The sequence below is a fragment of the Chiloscyllium punctatum genome, chromosome 17 (assembly GCF_047496795.1).
Source record: "Chiloscyllium punctatum isolate Juve2018m chromosome 17, sChiPun1.3, whole genome shotgun sequence".
Classification (NCBI taxonomy): Eukaryota; Metazoa; Chordata; class Chondrichthyes; order Orectolobiformes; family Hemiscylliidae; genus Chiloscyllium; species Chiloscyllium punctatum.
In genome coordinates, this window is record NC_092755.1 from 68,023,691 (window position 1) to 68,041,964 (window position 18,274).

At 39.2% G+C, this 18,274-nt stretch overlaps 1 protein-coding gene across 1 annotated transcript in view; it reads left to right on the forward strand.

The window, feature by feature from the left end:
- Nucleotides 1–17,371, forward strand: part of tescb (tescalcin b) — a 36,399-nt gene extending 19,028 nt beyond the window's left edge. The window contains exons 7-9 of the mRNA XM_072587352.1: nt 10,586–10,633; nt 15,334–15,444; nt 16,981–17,371. Of these exons, the coding sequence (XP_072443453.1) occupies nt 10,586–10,633; nt 15,334–15,411 (126 nt within the window). The 3' untranslated portion in view covers nt 15,412–15,444; nt 16,981–17,371. The remainder of the gene's footprint in view (nt 1–10,585; nt 10,634–15,333; nt 15,445–16,980) is intronic.
- The last annotated feature ends 903 nt before the right edge of the window (nt 17,372–18,274 follow it).

The following is an 18,274-nucleotide window of genomic DNA, read 5'->3' on the forward strand; positions in this document are numbered from 1 at the left end:
AGCAGCTTTGAAAGATCATAGTAGAGGCAGGAAGATGCAGTAAGGCTGTTATTATGGTCAGCAGCCAATATTGAACAGGGTTCTCTAACAACGTGATCCAGAGATTTATGAGAGTATGTAGGACCTCTGAAGATTACTTGCGAGTGTGATCAATGTATGTTTAACTTCGTATGAAATAATGGGGCAGCCTTGAGCAGCTGAATGGGCTAGACCGGCTCCTAATTCATTTGTATGTGTGTTCACTTCTGAGGAATAACTTGAGAGAATTTATTGCTTCAAGTGCAAAATATCTTTTAACACATTCTTCTGACATTTATGAAGCAATGTATTTGAGAACAGAAGCATTACATGTGTGTTGCCTCAATATCTAATCATGGCTCTTTGTACTGGAATGTGTACAGAATTATTTTTTAGATTTTAGAATAGCAGAACTGAATCAATTTCTTCCATTTGGGTTTCTCTGTGCTGGTGGATATACAGAGGAAACATCATTGTTTTAATACAGTAGATCTGACACTAACTTAACAGCGGTTCCCATTTGGGATTGCATTACTTTGGTTGTTGGCAAGCTAAGACAAAGTTCCTCACTGGTAAAGAGGATAACACTTTTTGTTTTTATTTCCTGTGGTGTTAAAAGCATTTTTATGTTTCATGTTTTGTTTATTTTTAAATGGGAGACACATTGACTCTAATTTTTTAATTTCAGATTCATTAGCCTACAAGTTTCACTCTATTAAATTAATAATATTTTGTCTAGCCAATACAGAAATAGAAGATACCAGCCATTATTTTTAAAGCATTTTCTTTTTCAGGCTTTTCTGAGTTTATCTTGCACTTAGCCTAGTGACTCACCCTTTGCATTTATCGTGGTTTTTATGGGAGGTGCTTAGTGTGTGCTGAGAAATGGCACAAAGAGAATAATAATAGAGAACATGAATCTTAGCATTCCATGTGACAGTACACTGGGGATTCATCAGCATCCAATGATTTTGATTTCATGAAGAATTGTCATTAAACTCAATAAAAATATATGATGTGACGTCGTTTTTGATGGACCGTCTCACATGGTGATGATGCGTAGACAGTGGATTGGCCTGACTGATCTTTTATATAATGGTGGCAATCATTTTAACATAACTGAATGGAGATTTTATTTCTTCTCTGACTCTGTTGTCCAGTGCTGGATGAAACCCTCCTCATTGCCTTTTCACAAAGGTTTTGCAGTGTAAAGCATATATTCTGTCAGTAATGAGTGAGCAGGAGTCCGTCCTGTTCTTATTCTTTGGTATGGATGTGTTGTAAGGATTAGCAATCTGCTCTGATGTTTCTTTGTATATGATAGATGTTTCACATGGGTGGTGCAGTGGTTCAATGGTTAGCACTGCTACCTCAAAGTACTAGAGGCTGGGGTTCAATTCGAGCCTCAGGCAACTATATGGAATTTGTGCATTCTGTTTCCTCCCATAGTCCAAAGATGTGCAGGTTAGGTAGATTGGCCATGGTAAATTTTCTACAGTGTCCAGAGATAGGTGGGTTAGCCATCATAAATACAGGGTTATGAGGGGTTTGGTGTGGACTTGCTCGGCCAAATGGTCTACTCCCACATCAAAGGGATTCTATAACTGAACGCATACATTCCTTTAATGATCCAGTAGTCCGTCAATGCAAGTTATTACATCATTTTAAATGGTTTGTCTTCAAAAGAGATTGTTGTAATCAATCAACATCATTTGGAAGCACAAGCTTTTGGAGCGCTGCTCCTTCATCAGGTGAAAGCTAGTGTATCCGATTAAACCTGTTGGACTATAACCTGATATTGTGTGATTTTTAACTACATCATTGAAGCACTTTCTTCTCCGTGTACAGGGCCTAATTATTTTTGTTGGCAAGAATAGTAAATAATTGGCCTTTAAATTAGACACAAAAGTGAAACCACTAAGACAGACACATCAAAGCAATTGCACTGAATTGCTGGACAGACAATAGAATTAATTTTATAGACATTCACTTAAAGCAAGCACTGATCAGAGGTGTCATATCATGGACTACTGACAATGCCTAGAATTGTTTTGCTTCACAAATGGAGACCTGCTCCTGCTCCAATCTATATTTGTAAATGCAACATCTAAGGTGTGGTCTGTGAAATTACTCATACCTTGTTTTTCTTGCTTTTCTTGTTACTTGTGAAATGAGAGCAAAATTTAGAACACAATACATGTACCAGAACTCTGATGTTAAGAATCTAACAGAAGTAATTGTGGTATACATTTTTATGAATGTCTTCAAATTAGAATAGAAGCTGGGGTTATAAGGAGAGCCTGAATAGGCTAGGACATTTTTTCACTGGAGTGTAGGAGGTTGAGGGGTGACCTTATTGTGGTTTATAAACTAATGAGGGGTATAAGTAAGGTGAATGACAGGTGTCCTGTCCCTAAGGTGGGAAATTTCAAGACTAGGGGGCATATTCTTAAAGTGAGAGGAGAAAGATTTTAAAAAAAGACACCAGGGGCAATGTTTTTACAGAGTGATTTGTGTGTGGAATGAACCTCCAGAAGAAGTGGTATTTGTGGATACATATTTTAAAATGTTTAAAAGTCATTTGGATAAGTACACGAATAAGAAATGTTTGGAGGGATATGGGCCAAATGCAGACAGCTGGGACTATTTAGTTTGGGATTAAGTTGGACTCGACCAATGTTTGGTCTTTGAGCTACTAATTTGTCTTCCTGCAAAATGATGATCTGATGTGGTACTCCTCTGTAGATACCAATGATAAGCAGTGTTTTCTTTTCAAAGAGAAATTTGAAGTTTTGCACATTTTAGTCTTATTACATGTCACTTCAGATTACTTATTACACTTTTTCTTGTTATTTCTTATCTCTGTCTGGAAGTTAGGGGTTTTGGGGTTCCCCAAGTGGCAGACTTTGATGTCAATTCCTATGTTGTGGCCTAGTGCCACATGGACAGGTTCTCTACACATTTTATTGAGGTTGACATGTGCTTTCTCACATTTCTCTGAGTCAGTGCTGGAAAGCAACCTGGTCCACAAAGTGCCCAAAAACTCGTCACCTTTGGGAGTTTCTGCTCATTTCTTAATTTTGCAGGCCTTGGAGGAGATTTTAAAATTAAGCTGAATCTTTCAGATACAACAACACAAATGAGAAAGATTTGAATAGTTTTTATTATGTTTATAAAGGATCCTGACAATTGTATCTTTTGTTGTATGGTTTTATAACCATATCCATGAGTTTGGATTCAAGTCAGTGAAGGAAAAGGAAATGTGAAGTGGTACTTCAGGTTTGAACTTCTTTATAACACTGCTTATTACATAATCAGAATAATCAGAATAAATACAACAAGACATGGTATTCAATAATATACTAAGCTCTAATCTTACTGTTACATATTGAAAGACTATACCAGGAGCTTAATAATCTATTGTGAGTTTGTCTACTCCAAATACTTCTCTGCATATGTTTCTAATGTTCACGTGGCTAGACTACAGGTTTCTGCCTTAACTGCCTTAGCATTATTTGCAAGTTGTTCCGGGTTCCTAAAGCCCTTACACAACCCTGTCTCCTAATTATAGGAGCATACAAACATATTAATTTGTAGCTGGAGTAGGCCATTTGGTCCCTTATGACTGTTCTGCCATTTGATAAGAAACGGCTGTTCTGATTGTGACTTCAGCTCTACTCTAGTCCCTATCACCTTTGACTCCTTTGTCAATCAAGAATCTTTCGAACTAAACTTTGAACAATTCCACTGGCCTACACTTCCACTGTTACTGGGGAAAGAATTCCACAGTGTAATCAGCTTCTGAAAGAAATTCTCTTCATTACCGTCTTAAATGGAAGACCTCTCGTTCTTTAACTACTAGCTCTAGTTCTAGCCTTTCCATTCGGGGAAATGTCCCCTCAGCACCCACCCCCTCATGTTTGTTCAGAATTTTAAATGTGTTAATAAGACAAACTCATTCTTCAAACTCCCAATAAGTAAAAGTCCAAGATAGGTAAAAAGAAGGATTGCAGATGCCGAAAACCAGAGTCTAGATTAGAGTGGTGCTGACAGCAGGTCAGGCAGCATCCGAGGAGCAGGAAAATCGGCATTTCGGGCAAAAGCCCTTCATCAAGAATAGAGGCAGGGTGCCAAGTCCAAGATATCCAACCTTGCCTCATAAAGTTAACCCCTTCATCCCAGGAATCAGTCAAGTGAACCTTCTCTGAATCTAATTACAAAACACTGTCATTTACAAATGAGTGACTCAGGTGGTAGATTTAAACTGTTTTATCTTTTCTGAGCAATTCGTTGCCTGCTACATTAACCAAGCTTCACGTTGTCATGCTGAAAATGTCATGGATTGGTTTGTGAAGCAATTTTATAAAACATTACATTTTTAAAGAGCTGATTTGTGGCAGATTGAGTGTGCAGCAGATGAGCTAGAGTGGAACCAGAAGGGGAAAAGAACTAAATTTTCAAAGCGGCTGTAATTTTCTCCATAACGGCCAATTTTGTTGAAAAGTGGATACTCAGCCTCATAGTAATGACTTCCCTGCAAGGCGCCTAGGTCAGGTGAAAGAAAACTCGGAATGCAGCATAAACCAGCTGTGCCCAATGTCTCATCAAGCTGCAAATTCAATGCAATTATGGGCAGAATCTCCCCAATCCCTGAATGACATGGCATTGGTGAGTCAATTGGGAAAATAGGGTGAGAATGGCAGAAATTCGATGTTGAGAAAGAAAAGTTCAATTCTCCAACTGAGTTTTAAACAGCAGCTTTAAAATGTCACTAGTGAGTGATGAGAGGCCTTTATGCAACCATTTGCGTGCATTAGTTTTCCATTCATACCTAATCTCACTGCATTGAAATGCAGTTCCCTGTTCTTCGATGCACTGGAGAGAAATTAGACAGTAACAATTCCTGACATGTAAGTCAGAGCGGGTTCTTGGCCACTCCAGCTCACTGCTTGCTCCTCTAGGTCTGCAACTTGGACAGTATTCAAAAAGTTGAGTGGGTTCAACAAGGAATTCAAGAGAAAAAACAACATGGAGTTTTGGGGGGGGGGGTGGGGGAGTGGATTGACTTTGACTACCAGGTTGACCCTGTGACTCTCCATGCCAAAGTGCAACCTGCAGTATTTTCCATAATCATGTGAATGGAAATGGAAACTGGCTGCGACCACACCCAGAGTTGGTGGAGTATTGTTTTTTTCTCTCTCTGAGTGTACAGGCCCTATTAATAAGGGATGTGAGGCCCTTCAATGGGCAATTACATTAATGAGGCACTTTCACAGAACAGGGTGAAGATATCTGTGACCATTGCACCTTTCGTGTGAAATGCCTGCACTGTCCAACTCTGTGCGGTGCAAATCCTGTTCACCAACAATCATCACCACTGGTCATTGCAGACCGATCATTGTCAACTCTGTGAAACAGAAGTAATCACAGCCAACTTTAAAAGTTGCATCCACACTTTTCATTACGATGTGACACTAGATATTTGATGCTACTATTACAGAACTTGTGAGGCAGAAAGATATTTTGCCTGCATGTTCATTGGCTATTTGACAACTGAAAGGTGTGTTGATGGTTCACTGATGTGCTGAAATGAATGTCATGTGTGGTATAACTTAGATTCATTTTGCAATCTGATGTAATTAGAAACCTGGGAACATTGCACCTCTCAAGTGTGACATCATACGGATGCATTAATCAGTACTGTGCTGTATTCAAGTACCACTCTGTGAAGGGTAATCATGAGGAGCATTGATAGGGTAAATGGACAAGTTCTTTTCCTTTGGGTTGGGGAGTCCAAAACTAAAGGGCATAGGTTTAGGGTGAGAGGGGAAAGATTTAAAAGGGACCTAAGTGGCAACTTTTGCACACAGAGGGTGGTGCATGTATGGAATGAGCTACCAGAGGTGGTGGTGGAGGCTGTACAATTACAACATTTAAAAAGCATCTGGAAGGGCATATGAATAGGAAGGGTTTAGACAGTTATGGGCTAAATGCTGGCAAATGGGACTAGATTAATTTAGGATATCTGGTCAACATCTAGTTAGAATTGGACCGAAGGGTTTGTTTCCATGCGTTATATCTCTGTGATTCTATGGGCTGTAATAAACAAAGAAAATCCTATTACTCATAGGCTGCATAAGGCCACAGAACTGATTTCCTCTCACCTTGATCTGCAAGTATTCAATCAATGTGCTCTATATGTAATGCTGCCTTTCTTGGATGATGCGGCAGTGAATGGGGTTAGATAAGATATTGTTAATTGTACAATCTCCTACTTTGCACAGCATGACATGCTGCTTTCATTGTAAGCTCCTGGTATCAAAGATCCATATGGAATAATTCTGTGGCCATCTTTATCACAGTCCTCCATGTGCCTCTGTGTGCAGAGTGTGCAATTCCTGACTAGCAGTGCTTGACTTGTTGTATGGCAGGAGTTTAAAAACAGCACTGATGTCAGAAATCTCAAGAGGTCCTGGTAGTAGCATGTATTTCCACCTCTGGCGAGACAGGATGAGTGGAACACTATTGAGAGATGGTGCATAGATAATGAGGCAAGTTATGGAGAATAGCATAAAAAATTCACGAATGCTTATGGAGAGAAACCCTCCACGAAACTTGCCAAAACTAACATTTAGCTGATTTCTTGTAAACCTCAGGTCTATATGTAAATAAGTCAGAATTGGACTATCTGTCTGGTCTGTGCCGCACTTTGATCTTCCTGTCACTTTCCTTAACCTTGTTCCAAACATGGATATAGAGCTGAATGCCAGAAATGAGGTGATAGTCAATGACTTTGACAGGGGTTCCTTAGGACAGCAAGAGAAAATGTAACAAATGGCTCAACCCTTGCCTCCCTAAAACCTGTTTGCCATTTACAAGGCACCAGTCAGGTTTGTGATAGAATGCTCCACACTTGTCAATGTATAAGTGTAATACTCAAGATTTTCAACACTATCCAAGACAATGTCATTTGATTGATTGGCACCCCAACCACAAAATTAAATATTCATTGCCTTAATGACTGGAACACAGCAACAGCAGTGTGCACCTTCTGGAAATTGCACTGCAGAAACCCACACAGTACCTTTCATTGCACTGTTAAAATGTGCTACCTCATCCCCATTAAAAACACAAAGCTAGTTAACACACAGAAATGCTGCCACCTCAAAGTCACACACCATCCTGACCTGGGACTATGCCGCTGTTCCTTCAGTGCCAATTGGTCACATTCTGGATCTCCCTTCCAAATAGCACTGTGGGTGTTTGTAAGCTTACCACTGCATTCTAATGGTCAAATAGGGATGGACAATAAATGCTGGGTCTCTAAAGGGAAGCTGAAGTTCCACCAAGTCAATTAAAATAAACCTTCTTGGTGTTTGTTGCGCACAGAGCCAGGTGGTCATGCCTGTTATGTTTACAATATTTGCGGTGTTCATAAAAGTTTACATGGTCAGTGCTTCACACGCTCAATGAAATATTGTATTCCATTACTTCACAATCCACTGCACAAAATATAATTCTCTTACACTGAAAGAAACTGAGATGTTATTGACCCTTCAATTACTACAATCTATTTCATGGAATCATAGATTCCCTACAGTGTGGAAGCAGGCCATTCAGCCCATTGAATCCACACTGCCCCTCTGAACTCCATCCCACCAAGACCCACCACCTACCCTAACCTTTTTAACACTTAATTTCCTGTGGTTAATCCACCAGCCTGCACATCCCTGGACACTATGGACAATTCAGCATGGCCAATCGACCTTACCTGCACATCTTTGGCTTGTGACAGGAAACCGGAGCATCCGGAGGAAATCCACACAGACACAGTGAGAATGTGCAAACTTGACACAGACTGAGGGTGGAATCGAACCTGGGTCCCTGTTGCTGTGTGGCATCAGTGCTAACCATTGAGTTTCTAGCTACAGTGTTCAAACCCTTCATTACTTTACACATTGCAACAATGACTACCTTTCCAAAGTATTTCATTAGCTGTACAACACTTTGGGACATACTGAAGATGTGATAGGTCCTGCACAAATGCACACTTTTCTTTTTAAAGTATACAACAATATTAAGATTTCCCTGTTCTAATAAATACAACCGCAATTTTTCCAGGGGCAATTTGAAAAAAAAGTACAGCTATCTGCTGTAGTGGCAAACTGCAATTAGGACAATTGTCCACCAATAGTTTAGAAGTCTAGTAGATTCAGTTCCGTGGATTTTCAGTACCAGGAATTTGACCATTAAAATAAAACAAAGAACTGTGGATGCTGGAAATCTGGAACTTCACTTGTGTGATATCAATGCCAATCACTAACTTGGGGAGTGCATGGTTCTGCAGGCCATGCTATCTTTTCTGTCACTGTACCAACTTATTTTTCTTTTGACTACTAAGCTCCCTATAAACACAAGTATTTGAATGTCAGAACTTTTTTGAGGAAGATGTTTCCCTATTCTCAGAGTGAAGCCTTTTTCATTTTCACAATACTAGACACAAGAGCCACTGATGGAAAATATTTTGCAAGTGACTTGGAAGGTGTAATCCGATGCAAATCAGCACTTCCCCCAGACAGCATGTTGCCACATTGCCCTAGAAACCATAATTACAAAATAGTGATAATCAGATTTGGCAGGATGAAGCAAGAAAGAAATTGACTTGTAAAAGACATGGAGCCTTGGGGCTGTTCAATAAGATTCTAAGTATTTTGCTTTGAAGTCATTGAATCTGTCTTTTCTTGGATCCAAAAACTGCTAAGTTTGCCAGAAATTGTAAGTAAATAGCTTTGCTGTGTTTACACTGTAAATGGTGAAATTAAAAGAAAATTACTTAAAGCATGTTTGCAAGCATCTTTAACAAAAATCTGACTTTGCTTTAGGTAGGAGAAACAACATTAAGTAATATGTATTGTGTTTTTCGAGTGTGGTAAGAAGTCATGTAAAGAGGATCGCAAGTAAAAATCTCAAGATATTCAACATAAACATTTTGAAGGGGCACTGGAACCACTAACAGGGTATTGGATACAATGTATATGAAAAGGACCCAGCAATAAAGAACTTTACATGCATGAAGAACAGCAAAGCAAGTTGAAACCGCCTTTTTCTCGTGGGCTAGCAAAAGTATATGTGCATGGAAAGTCTGATCAACCAATTACAAGTGAACATGTTTACATGTTGTGATAGGGCAAATATTTTATGTGCTGTGGCTGCTAAAGCAGCTCAGAGTTATGCTCTTCAGATTCCTGAAGCTCCTCCATTACTTACAAGGCACAAATGATCATGATGACATATCCCACGCCAGTTGACCTCCAATAACATTTAAGAAGCTTGACAACGTCACTGACAAAACATTCCATTTGATCAGCAGCTCATCCATTTAGTTAAACATCCATTATGGGGTACTATGGCTTCACTGTAACCTGCAACTTGCTAAAGCTTCTAACTTGGGGAGTGCATGGTTCTGCAGGCCATGCTATAGAACATAGAACATAGAAGAAAACAGCGCAGTACAGGCCCTTCGGCCCTCGATGTTGCGCCGATCAAAGCTCACCTAACCTACACTAACCCACTATCCTCCATATACCTATCCAATGCCCGTTTAAATACCCATAAAGAGGGAGAGTCCACCACTGCTACTGGCAGGGCATTCCATGAACTTACGACTCGCTGAGTGAAGAACCTACCCCTAACATCAGTCCTATATCTACCTCCCCTTAATTTAAAGCTATGCCCCCTTGTAATAGCTGACTCCATACGTGGAAAAAGGTTCTCACTGTCAACCCTATCTAACCCCCTAATCATCTTGTACACCTCTATCAAGTCACCCCTAAACCTTCTTTTCTCCAATGAAAACAACCCCAAGTGCCTCAGCCTTTCCTCATAGGATCTTCCTACCATACCAGGCAACATCCTGGTAAACTTCCTCTGCACCCGTTCCAGTGCCTCCACATCCTTCCTATAGTATGGCGACCAAAACTGCACACAATATTCCAGATGCGGCCGCACCAGAGTCTTATACAACTATCTTTTCTGTCACTGTACCAACTTATTTTTCTTTTGACTACTAAGCTCCCTATAAACACGAGTATTTGAATGTCAGAACTTTTTTGAGGAAGATGTTTCCCTATTCTCAGAGTGAAGCCTTTTTCATTTTCACAATACTAGACAAGCAAGCATATCCCATGTCAATGACCTTTATCACCAGTTAGACAATTACAGAATAGGTGTGTGAACATCATAACCTCCAAGTTGCAAATCATATTGACGTGGACTATTATCCGTCACTGTGTGAAAATCCTGGATTAGCCAGGATTATGGGAGCACCTTCACTACAGCCAACAAAACCCATATCCTCAAAATTAATTCTAAAAACAGAATACCTGAAATCTCTAAATTCAGGCATGTCATGTAATTTTAGTTTGCAACAGATGTGACTTTAAAAAATATTAAAGTCTCCTTCATCAAGAAAGTCTTAGGTCTGAACTGAAAATATGTTCCTATTCACACTAAGTTGTTTCAATACTTTTCACATTAATACTTATTTATTCTTATTAAATTTATTCAGGAGCCTGATCAACTGTATGATGGAATAACTTTTGATGACTTCCTTAAGGTCTGTATTAACTTATCCTGAAAACAAGTGAAGTGAAAGCAGGTCTAATGCAGAACTGAGAATGTAATATTATGAAATCATACTCTTCAAATGACTGATCATGGATTCTAAATAACTGTTCGGTTAACCAGTTTTGCTAGTGTCATTTCACACATTGATGCCAATTATGCATGTTGTTGCACCATGGGGGTATTCAAATATCAGGATCAATTTTATTACTGCGATATTAACTCTAACCTACCGAGATAATTGAACTTAAAATGTTGTTTGCATGGTTACTTCTTCGTCATTTTTTAAAAACTTTTTTTGTGTTTTAACAAGTTTTCTTTAAGAAATCAATAATTTAGTCTTTAAATTACCATTTACCATTTTCTTTGTCTGCTTGTTCCAACCAGCTAGAGTTTTAAAAACATTTTAAAAAAAAACAAATGCTTTCAGTAGAAAAGAAGTCAACATAAAAACTAAACTGTGAAAATAGAGATGGTCATGTCATGAGTAAAATTAACAAAAATGCAATGGTGATGAACGGACATCTTGGAGAACCCTGAAATCTAGATAGACAGCCTTGCCCATCAAGTTCAGATTTAAATAGTTTAGATACCAGTGCACAATGGTTCATTGAAAGCCTTGTTTTATGAGTTGAAACAGAAGCATTACTAAAGTGCATTTAACAAATAAATGAGATCATTCACTTTGTCATTCACAGTAAATTGGATGTTAACGACTACTTTATAAACTATAGTGTTCGACCATGCATAATAGAAAAACAAAGTGTTTACATAGAGTCATAGAGATGTACAGCATGGAAAAAGACCCTTCGGTCCAACCCATCCATGCCGACCAGATATCCCAACCCAATCTAGTCCCACCTGCCAACACCCGGCCCATATCCCTCCAAACCCTTCCTATTCATATACCCATCCAAATGCCTCTTAAATGTTCCAATTGTACCAGCCTCCACCACATCCCCTGGCAGCTCATTCCATACACGTACCACCCTCTGCGTGAAAAAGTTGTCCCTTTCCCCTCTCAACCTAAACCTATGCCCTCTAGTTCTGGACTCCCCGACCCCAGGGAAAAGACTTTGTCTATTTATTCTATCCATGCCCCTCATAATTTCGTAAACCTTTATAAGGTCACCCCTCAGCTTCCGACGCTCCAGGGAAAACAGCCCCAGCCTGTTCAGCCTCTCCCTGTAGCTCAGATCCTCCAACCCTGGCAACATCCTTGTAAATTCTTTTTGAACCCTTTCAAGTTTCACAACATCTTTCCAATAGGAATGAAACCAGAATCCTAAAACCCCACTCCAAAATACATGAAAGTACAGGCTTGAGAAAAGCAGTGTATTGCTAAAACAGGTGTTTTCAAAATGGCCTCCTATTAAAGACCAGAGTTCACTCCCAGTGGAAACCATATCTTATTTAAATTCATCTACTTGGCCCTAAGACTGCCTCAGTCAAAGCTGCCATTGACGTCCTTTATGATTGCAATCATGCCAATTTATCTGTTTTCTCCTCAATGTTTCAACAGAAATCAACACAACCACAACCACTGAACAGGTCATCACTTCACTCTCCTTGACAGTTCCCTGCTACAGAATTATCTTCACTTGGTTTTACCCTTACCTCCACAAAGCCATTATACAGTTTAATGCATTCTTTTCCCACCCTACACGGTCAACTTGGGAGATCATCTTATAATTCTAACCTGAAACCTCTCCTATTCCTTGTTTAAATGCTAATTGCTGAGGAAGTTTGCCTTTAGCTTGATACTTGCTTATAAATCCCCAAACTCAACCCGAGGGAGAGACTAAATCATCGGGTTACCAGATAACAGGATCGTTGTTTGCAATTTTCCAGTCTTTTCTGGTGCTATTTCATGAACTTGATCAACCAGCTGCTTTGAATGCATGATAGACATGCTAACTGAAAGAACTCATCTATTATTAACATTAAAATGGGAAGTCTGCACAGAAACAATGTCTTAGCTTTCAGGTGACAAAGACTATCCACTGGTTCAAATTTCATTGACCAAAAACAGTAACGCACAGAACATTTTAACTATGCCAAGTGACAGAAAAGAGACTGAGTTAGACAAGCAGTTAAACAGCCACACAGATTAAACCCACTATTCTTCTTCATCACAAACTCCAAACTCCAGTAGACAATTTGAAATGAGATTCCTCATTAAATTAAAACATACAAATTACAGGAAGGAAATCCCACAATGGACACAGATTGAGACTGTTTTGAAAAAAGTTTTGTCCATCCAATTTAAGAAAATACTAATTATTTTCCACACTGAAAAAAAATAGCACTTGTGGGCTATCTTTAATGTAAATTCTTGCAGCAGTTCCATAACTCAGCTTCCTCTCTAGAAACACTGCAACCTCTGATTTTTGAGAGACCCCGTAGGAGGTCAAATGGATTGTAATAATTATGATTGGTCACAGTATTGCTTCAGTCCTATGAATTTCATAAGAGCTGCAAATGTGAATCCATCCAACTATAGTCTCTGAACACCTCCTTTAATTTTGAAGAAAGTCACTTCTGAAGTTCTGCCACGTGAATTAATGTACCTTCAGATTTACTGTTGTAAAATCAATATCTTTCAACTCCCATTCAATATTACTACTGTACTCATTAAACATTTAAAAATAATTAAAGAAGTCAAATTGTAAATTTTAATCCCATTAACCAGCATAAATTGTCAAGGATAATAAAAATATGATTTTAAGGCAATAGCTTTATGTTACACATTGAACACAGCACATCAGAATTCACAGCATTATTTCAAAAATCATATAACAGAATAGTATATATCTATCAATAATCTTTACAAAATAATTTATTTTGAACAAAAGTCCCATAAGCAAATGTTTGAATATTCTGTTATATGTGGCTAGTTAAATAAACTGTATGTGCCCCCTTAGTCTTCAGTGTCTTGCCTTCTTTGTTACTCTGTTGCCCTCTTCTATCTTCTCACCCTGTAATTTTCTGGTTCTAATCAGAAAATAAAAGAGTCAGGGTGAACTCTTGGGCTTTATTTTAACTTTGGGAAACTTGGAGATGCAGTGTTCAGGACAAAATTAATTGTTACCCGAGAAAAGTGCAGATTAATTACAGAAAACCGGTATGGATTTGTTAAGGGCATAGTGTTAAGCCAATTTGCTTTAGTTTTGGGTGAGATAAAAAAGAAAATTCATGAGGGCAATGCTGTTGATGTGGTGCATGTGGACTTCCAAAAAGCATTTGAAATAATTCTGAAGTCTTGTGAGCAAAATTAGAACTCATGTAATAACAGGGACAAATAAAGTGCAGTAGCAAAGTGGATGTAAAGTTGCCTAAGTGTCAAGAAACAGACTAAATGTTGGTGATTATTCCTCAGACAAGACGACAATTTATAGCTAAGCTCTCCAGGGTCGATGTTAGCACAGCACAGTGTATTTTAATGACCTTGATGTACAAGGCATGCTTTCAGAATTTGCAGATGGCCCAAAACTTGGAAATGTTGTGAACTCTAAGAAGTATAATGAAGAATTCCAAAAAGAAAAACAGGTTGGTAAATTGTGTGGATAATTGGCAGAAGGAATTTAATACAAAAAAGTGCAAAGAGATTTGTTTTGGTAAGAAGAAAGTAAAGGCGCATTAAAAAAGTACAATCTTAAAGGCTGTGCAGGTGCACAGGGATCTGGGTGCACATGTGCACTGGTCATGGAAGGTAGCAGGACAGGTTGAGAGAGCCATTAATAAAGCTTTGGTTGTTTTTCACTTTATGAAGAGGAACATGGAGTATGAGATCAAGGACGTTAGATTAAACTGGCATAAAATACTGGTTTAGCCTCAACTGGAGTACTGTACACAATTCTGAGCACTACACTTTAGGAAGGATGAGAGGGTGGAGGAAAGCTTCACGGGAATGCTTCCAGGGAGGAGGAACTTTATTTCTGAAGTTCAGTGGAAGAGTTTGGTACTGTTCTTCTTGGGGAAGTTAAAAATCACACAACACCAGGTTATAGTCCAACAGGTTTAATTGGAAGCACTAGCTTTTGGAGCGACGCTCCTTCATCAGGCGTTTGATGAAGGAGCAGCACTCCGAAAGCTAGTGTGCTTTCAATTAAACCTGTTGGACTATAACCTGGTGTTGTGTGATTTTTAACTTTGTACACCCCAGTCCAACACTGGCATCTCCAAATCATGACTTCTTGGGGAAGAGAAGATTGAAAAACTTAATAGAGGTATTCAAAATCATGAGAGTTCTGGACAGAGTAGACAGGAAAATCTCTTCTTATTGCTGGAAGGATCAAGATGCACAGATTTAAGATAAATAGCAAAAAAATGTTATGCAACATGTGGAAAAATTTGTACATCTAGCAATTGATCAGGATCTGGAATGCACAGCTGGAAAGTGTGGTGGAGGCAGGTTCAACTGTGGCTTCAAAGGGAAAGGATTATCTTCAAAGGTAAAGTGTGCAAGGCTCCCAGAAGATAGCAGGGTCATGGCACTAGGTGAATTATTCCATCAGAGTCAAAATAGACCCGATGATCAAAAAGCCTCTTTCAGTGCCTTAATAGTTCAAAGATTCTGTTGAGTTGCTGACAAGTTTGATAATGATTAGCAAGTGCGTCAAATACTGGATATTATTGCCATTAAATAAACCTGAAGTGAATTGTCAAATCATTCCTTGTTTTCTTTTTCAGATAATGCAGGATTTGAAGATAGAAACAAAAATGCACGTGCGTTTTCTGAATATGGACACTACTGCCATTTGTAAATAGTAAAAATGCAAATCCAGATTGCAAAGAATCCAGGTTGGCATCATCCCAGATGAAAAGCTTTAATGTTAAACCATGAAGCCAACAAATTATTTCAGCTAATATTGAATGGATTAATACACGCATGATTCCACTCATCTTCATTTTATAACTTGTTTACTACATTTTTATGCTTGGTGACTATGAAGTGTTTTTAGTGTTAGAAATGAGAACTCATGTAGTTCCCTCCTGAATTGATCAGTGCTACAATTTCACACCTGTTTTACAAACATAGCTTTCTTCCCTTTGCCTCATTAAATGGTGAAATAGATGCTCCATCAACTACAACATTAGAATTCAAGCATTTTCTGTGGTTCTAATGGGATGTACCCATCTTAAAATTTGAAAACAAAAAAAAAATTCAGATTCCTGAGTCTCCTCTTTTCCCCTCTCCTCCCTTTCCCCATTTCTCCCTGACCGCCACTTAAAGGCAAACAATGCTTTCATGTTTTATTCGATGTTCCCATTCTTCCAACTAAACTGTTCAATTCCCCATATTATTGACATTCTGCAGTTTGATTTACTGTGGGATTGAAACAAAACAACAAGCCAAGGCTGCTAATCTCATTATTTAAAACATCAATTGTGCTCTGTTGAAATGATGCAATTGCCCTTCCAGTAACTTAACAATAACCTGAATTAATAATTACACTGATTTTGAAAAAGCCCTTCCTTTCAACCACACAAGTCTCAGCATTACTGAGAAACCAGTTCCGCATGACCAACATTAATCTGTTTGAAAGCATCGCAATTAGACTAGCTAAGTTGCAAACATGCACATTAGACCAACTTCTTATTTATACTACAAAACTACTGTTTTGGGGTGTAGGTTTGCTCGCTGAGCTGTAGGTTTGATATCCAGATGTTTCATTACCTGGCTAGGTAACATCATCAGTGGTGACCTCCAAGTGAAGCAAAGCTGTTGTCTCCTGCTTTCTATTTATATGTTTGTCCTGGATGGGGTTCCTGGGGTTTGTGGTGATTTCATTTTCTGAGGGGTTGATAGATGGTATCTAGATCTACATGCTTACTTATGGTGTGGTTGGAGTGCCAGGCCTCTAGGAATTCACTCCAAACACAACGCCATAAACAAACACATAGATCTAGATACCATCTATCAACCCCTCAGAAAACAAACAGGAAATGACATCACCACAAACCCCAGGAACCCCATCCAGGACAAACATATAAATAGAAAGCAGGAGACAATAGCTTTGCCTCACTTGGAGGTCACCACTGATGATGTTACCGAGCCAGGTAATGAAACGTCTGGATATCAAACCTACAGCTCAGCGAGCAAACCTACACCTTAAACCTCAACCTGAGCTACAAACCTTCACAAACCTTGCACTACTGTTTTGCTCAATCCTTCACTACCAGTAGTATCAGTTCCTTTTCTTACTAAATTTTAAACTTGAGTATGCTATCTCCAATGCTTTAATCTCTGATCCTGTCTTTATAATGCGGATGAGTCTATGACCTTTTGTATACACTTATTTTTTATTTCTTCTATGGATTTACCCTCCCTACCAGCCAAAGAACAGGCGATTAACTTCTGGAAGGCTAAGCCTCTCTGTCCTGGTACTGATTCCTTGGCAGGAGGTAAGTACGAACTTGCCTCTTGACTTCTAAATCCTTTCTGGAATGAAGTACCTAGCTTCCATTTAGCAGCTGTCTCTGAAATCGATTTGCAAAACACTGTATTTTGAATCCACATTGTATCAATGTTATGTCAACAGTGCTCTGTGACTTTATAAGATTGTAATCACATTGTTATTTTGATAGGTTGCACTTGTACAGTACCTAAAATTAACAACACAAAGCTATAAAAGATCCAATTCTTGGTATACAGTAATGTCTTTTCAGGATACATCAACGTTTCTTTATGTCGACATATTATTAAAGTTCTTTTCAACAATTATAACAGTATTGAGTCATTTTTCTGACCACTAAGTACATTATTAAAATTTCATGTATGGGATTGGGGTATCACTGACTAGGCCAACATTAATTATCTTTGAGACAATGGCAGAGCTGCCTTTTTGAACTGCTGCATTAGCGTGGATTGCTACACCTACAATGCTGTTATGGAGGGAGTCCCAGGATTTTGATCCAGTGAAACTGAACAGATGGTGTTATAGCTCCACACCAAGAATAGTGTGTGGCTTTAAAGGAACTTGTAGGTGGTGATGTTACCATGCTTCTGTTGCTCTTGTCCTTCTAGGTGGTCGATGTTGCAAGTTTCGAGGTAACCATTGTTTGGTACTTGTTAACGTTATTTCTCCTTTGGAGTTGAACCAAGGATTGCAATGAGGTCAGGTACTGAATAGGCCATACACAAGTCAAGATTAGAGTGGTGCTGGAAAAGCACAGCAGGTCAGGCAGTATCCGAGGAGTAGGAAAATTGATGTTTCGGACAGGAGCCCTTCAGCAGGAATGAGGCTGGGAGCCTCCGGGGTGAAGAGATAAATAGGAGGGGGGTGGGGGTGGGGAGAAGGTAGCTAAGAGTGCAGTAGGTGGATGAAGGTGGGGAATAAAGGTGATAGGTCGGAGAGCAGCATGGTACGGATAGGTGGGAAGGAAAATTGGCAGGTAGAACAGGTCATGAGGATGGTGCTGAGGTGGCAGGTTGGAACTGGGGTATGGGGAAATGAGGAACTTGTGAAGTCCCTCCCCTCCTGGCACCTTCCCCTGCCACCGCAGGAATTGCAAAACCAGCACTGCCCTCACCTCCATCCAAGGCCCCAAAGCAGCCTTTCACATCCACCAATGTTTTACCTGCACTTCCACAAATATCATTTATTGTATCCATTGCTCCGACACAGTC